Source organism: Mustela nivalis, assembly GCF_964662115.1.
Source record: "Mustela nivalis genome assembly, chromosome: 10".
NCBI classification, from domain to species: Eukaryota; Metazoa; Chordata; class Mammalia; order Carnivora; family Mustelidae; genus Mustela; species Mustela nivalis.
In genome coordinates this window covers 108,334,658-108,339,499 of record NC_139029.1, presented here as the reverse complement: position 1 = coordinate 108,339,499, position 4,842 = coordinate 108,334,658, and the positions used below count along the sequence as shown (strand labels likewise).

General features: G+C 45.7%; 1 protein-coding gene across 2 annotated transcripts; it reads left to right on the top strand.

The window, feature by feature from the left end:
* Positions 1-983: 983 nt before the first annotated feature.
* On the top strand, positions 984-2,695 carry LOC309842003 (late cornified envelope protein 2B-like; the record flags this gene model as incomplete). Of its 2 annotated transcripts, none has more annotated exons than XM_082685809.1 (2): positions 984-1,008; positions 2,049-2,695. In XM_082685809.1, one exon carries the CDS (start codon positions 2,070-2,072, stop codon positions 2,436-2,438), a length of 369 nt encoding a protein of 122 aa, XP_082541935.1. In that variant the 3' UTR covers positions 2,439-2,695. The 2 variants fall into 2 exon arrangements, with proteins under 2 accessions (XP_082541935.1, XP_082541936.1); XM_082685810.1 differs by lacking the exon at positions 984-1,008 and having other exon boundaries at positions 2,070-2,113; positions 2,180-2,689.
* Positions 2,696-4,842: the final 2,147 nt, after the last annotated feature.

The following is a 4,842-nucleotide window of genomic DNA, read 5'->3' as shown; positions in this document are numbered from 1 at the left end:
CCTTTCCTCTTTTTCCTCTGTGGATTTCACTTCAGCCTTCCCACATGACCCCTGGAAATCTGAATTCTCAGTCTCACTGGCCAGGTCTTCCCTCTGTCCCTCCTCTATAAAACCTTATTCCTGATTCACACTGTCTTATTAAAACCTACCCATAATCTCAACAACACAAAAAGCGTCTTGTATATTCCTAACCAGATTCACTTTCTTTAAAATACAATTGTAATTAAATAAATGAAAGAAGGAAAGAAATAATGTGTTGGCATTTCTTTAGAGATTATAGCACGTTATAAACTCTCTACTAGAAACTTTCTTTGTGTTAGCTCACTGACTCTCAAATAAACATACACCCCCACCAAGATGTATTTTTTATATTATCTCTATTGTAGGTGGACAAAACTGAGAACAAGAAGGATGAGGTAGTATTCACAAGGTCATAGAGATAATAGGTGGCAGAACCAGGATTCTTTCTTGGGTCTGACTCCTAAAGTAGTTTCTTGGTTGCTAAGGCAAACGTACATATCTGCAGATACATACACACCCACACACACGCACACTCACTCACACAAATATAAGGTAATAAAGAGTTAGAGGATTCTATGAAACTTGGTTAAACTAGACTGAAACATTAAATTAAGATATAAGAAGCAAGAAAATAGGCTATGGAAACTCAAGCTCCAAAACTGAGCCAGGCATGTATCCAGCAGGGACAGTGGGGGTAAGGTGGGGGATGATTACAGTTATTCTCTCCCCACTTTTTCTAAGCAGCGCTATTACAAGCTGGGAGTAGCTATCCTGAGTTCCCATGGAGGAAGGCAGGGAGGGAGCAGCTGCCAGTCACCACCGGTCACAGGACCATGTGGGTGGCAGGAGGCAGTCCCCTCATGCCCAGGTTCTGTCTCACAGGCTGAGGGCAGAGCCCAAAGCCAGGATAAAAGGGCCTCATGGTCAGGGCACCTCTATACCCTCCTCTCCTGAGGTGCTGACAAACCCAGTGCTGCCTGTGGACCGGTAAGTGTCCCTTGGGACTGAGAGCAGAGCCTTTCACAGAGGGAGCTCAGACCAGAGCAGAGGGGATTAGGGCCTTTGCAGTGCATGTGTGTGTGTGTGTTGGGAGGGGGTGGCAGTGAGTAGAGGATGAGATTGGGTTCCTGTTAGCAAAGAACAAGCCACAGGGACACTGAGGGAGGGGCAAGGAGCAAGGAAGGCTGGGAACATGAGCAGGAGCAACTGTGTGAGTGTTGACAGTACTCTAGAAAAAACAAACTGATCTGTAGTTGTTGGTCTCTGGTTGGAAGAATTTGCAGCATCTACCACCTTACCAAGCTGCAACTGTTGTCAAAAGGGAGCCTTATCTTTGAAAGCGTAACTATCCCTCCCGGGAAAAGTAAAGATGGGAACAGGGACACTCAGCCAGCAGAGAGGAAATCACAGCTGACTGACTTATTTAAGCACTCAGACAAAAGGGCTTCAGAGTTAGAGTAGAACAACTCAAATCTTGATGCTGAGGTGTTAGTTTGAGGTGAGTGTGTGCAGGATACCAGAGCAGTGGGACCAGTCAGAGGCCTGGTGCAAGTCCCAGTTTACAGTAAGTTATCTTTTGCCTCAGCTCATTCTTCCAGCCAATCTCCAATGTCCTTTGCGGGTGTGAACTTCTATGTCCCTACTGGACCGGGATATCTAGAAAGTTCTCCAAGAGGGAATGACTGTTTTCCCCAAAGAAGCAATTCCATTTCTAAACTGCTGCCTAGATTAAGTATTTCCGTGATTTTTGCTGTAGAATTTCTCCTCTAGATGTTTGATTTTGAGCACTTTTCCTTAGCATATTTTGACTTCAGTTCTCTAATTATATAACAGATGAAGCACTTCAGAGATGACATGAGAGCATTCGGAGAACTGGTAGAAATAATTAAAGTTTCTCTGTTGGCTTAACCAGGACTCCATTTAAACTGTTCATCAAATAAAGGCACTGGAAATGAAATTGCAGACAGGAAGGAGTGGGGCAGGGGGGCTCTGGGTCCTGGGTCTGACTGTGTAACTCTCTCCCTCAGCTCCTGACCCCGCCAGCCCAGATGTCCTGCCAGCAGAACCAGCAGCAGTGCCAGCCCCCTCCCAAGTGTCCCACCCCCAAGTGCCCCCCAAAGTGTCCCCCAAAGTGCCCCCCAGTCTCTTCCTGCTGCAGTGTTAGCTCTGGGGGCTGCTGTGGCTCCAGCTCTGGGGGTGGCGGCTGCTGTAGCTCTGGGGGTGGTGGCTGCTGTAGCTCTGGGGGTGGCGAGTGCTGCCTGAGCCACCACAGGCGACACAGGTCCCACCGTCGTAGACACCAGAGCTCTGGCTGCTGCAGCCAGCCCTCAGGGGGCTCAGGATGCTGCAGCCAGCCCTCGGGGGGCTCTGGCTGCTGTGGAGGAGGCAGCAGTCAGTCCTCTGGAGGCTGCTGCTGATGGGGACCCTGAGGCAAGGAGAGCAGACCTGGAAGCACAAACTGCTGAGAACATCATCTTTCTTCTGCTAGGCCTGCCTCAGAGTCTGAGAATTCCCAGAGAAGACTGAACATGCAAAGACAATATGGCAACCCTGGGGTCTAGAAACTGACCCTCTCCTGCATCCCTGTGTACTGGCCTTGAATTCTATTCCCATGTCAAAGCCCTAAGGAATTCCATGTCACAACTTCTCACACAGTGCTGTCTCACTGATGTGAAACAATAAAACTGGGAATCTACTCAACATCTGATTCTGGAATGATTGTTTCCTACTTGGGTTGCCACTGTATTCCTCTACCCTGTCCTCTGCAGGCAGTGGCCTTGGTACCTCAGGGGCCAGAGGAGCACTCTGGCCTAAATCGAGGTTAATGGAGGTAGAGTATGAAAGACAAATGCTTCCCACTCTGTTTTGTACCAGGCCCTGAAGCAGATTGCTGTGATTCAGTGTTTGGTGTCTTTTTGTAAATATAAATGTTGAGTTTCTGGTTACATTTGGGGCCTTAACTCCATCTCTGCATATTCCCCTTCCTCTGTGTACTCATTCTGCTATTCTTAATCTACCCACCAAATATCCTTCCTCCTCTACCATACATACACACACACAGAAAAGAAAAAGACAAAAATCATATTAACAAAACAAAAGAAGAAAAAATAGACATATTTTGAAAATACACATTTCCTGCTCACCTCTCCTGTACTTCATTTAGGTCCAGGTACATCCAGAAGTAAAAATTGCTGTTACATTCACCTTCCAGCAAATCTTGCCTCTTTTTTCCTCTTCTGATTCCACTAAAACCTCAATACGCTTTTCCTCCAAACACAGTCCCTATGCCACATGTATTAACTTGTCACTCTACTTCTGAGAAGCAGGCGCTCTGTACAGAATAAAGCACATGCTTCTTAAGTCCTGTATTTAAGACCTAATAGAAAGTGTTTCCAACTTAGTTTCTAAAGTTAGCCCTTCATGGTGCCCCAAGAAACCTCAGCCCCCTGCCGCACTGAACAACTCACTTTGCATAGAGTGAACTCAGACTTGCTCATCATCTCGATGCCTTTTTATCTGTGAAGTCATAGAATTTACTATCTGTAGCTTGGTATCTAGAACATTTTACATCCTCAATAAAGGGTAGCTCCTAATGTTATTGCTATCATATTGACACTGCTGTTACTATTACTACTACTACCATTCTCAGTACCACAACTACTGCCATCATCACTACTCTTAGCAGCATTACTTCTACTGTCTGAAGTCCAATTCCTTCCCTGCCATCTGGACATTTTGTAATTCTATTCCCTCCTTGAAGGCCCACTTAAAATATCATCCTTCTATAAAGCCTTCTCTGCTCCCCTAAGCACTTCGTTAAGCAGGTGGATGTTAAACAGTTTGACTAGAACCATCAGATTAACCAAGCTTAGCTTATAGTTGTCACACAAATAGAACTTTTTAATATTATGCTATTGTGGGATGCCTGGGTGGCTCAGTGGGGTAAGCCTCTGCCTTTTGCTCAGGTCATGATCTCGGGGTCCTGGGATTGAGCCCCACATCGGGCTCTCTGCTCAGCAGGAAGCCTGCTTCCCACCTCTGACTGCTTGTGATCTCTGTCTGTCAAACAAATAAATAAATAAAATATTAAAAAAAAAAAAACTACTATGCTAATGTGTTTATTGGAATGATCTTCTAATTCCTAAAGGTCCAGGAAGACCTAGTGACTTTACAGCTCTTTCCAAATAAAGGAAAGTAATCTGTCTTTCTTTTTTTTTTTTTTTTTTTAAGATTTTATTTATTTGACAGAAAGAGACACAGTGAGAGAGGGGAACACAAGCAGGGGGAGTAGAAGAGGGAGAAGCAGGCTTCCCGCTGAGCAGAGAGCCCAATTTGAGGCTCTATTCCAGGATCCTGGGATCGAGCCCAATTTGAGGCTCAATCCCAGGATCCTGGGATCACGACCTGAGCTGAAGTCAGAGGTTTAACAACTGAGCCACCCAGGTGCCCTGTGATTTGTTATTTTGAAGCACAAACCCAGTCTCAGTTTGGAAATTAGGATATCCAGTGTGAGAAAGAGTCACAATGCCAGACTTGGTCTTATGGCACATTTGTCAGTCCTGTGGGTTGACTGATCACAGCATGTGAAGGGAGCCTGGTCCTCCCCATTCCCTGCCTGACATTTGTTGTTTCTTCTAACTTTCTAAACACACTTCTGACCACTGCATGGTCACTGGGGGAAGGGGAACAGTCTCACATGCAGGTGTAATTTTCTTCTGATGATGGATCCCACAAGTTAGCAGATTTGTCTCTGTCTCCTGCTCTCATGGACCTCATTTTAGTGTCTTCCCCTTATCTGTAATGTGAGTGATGTCTTTCTCA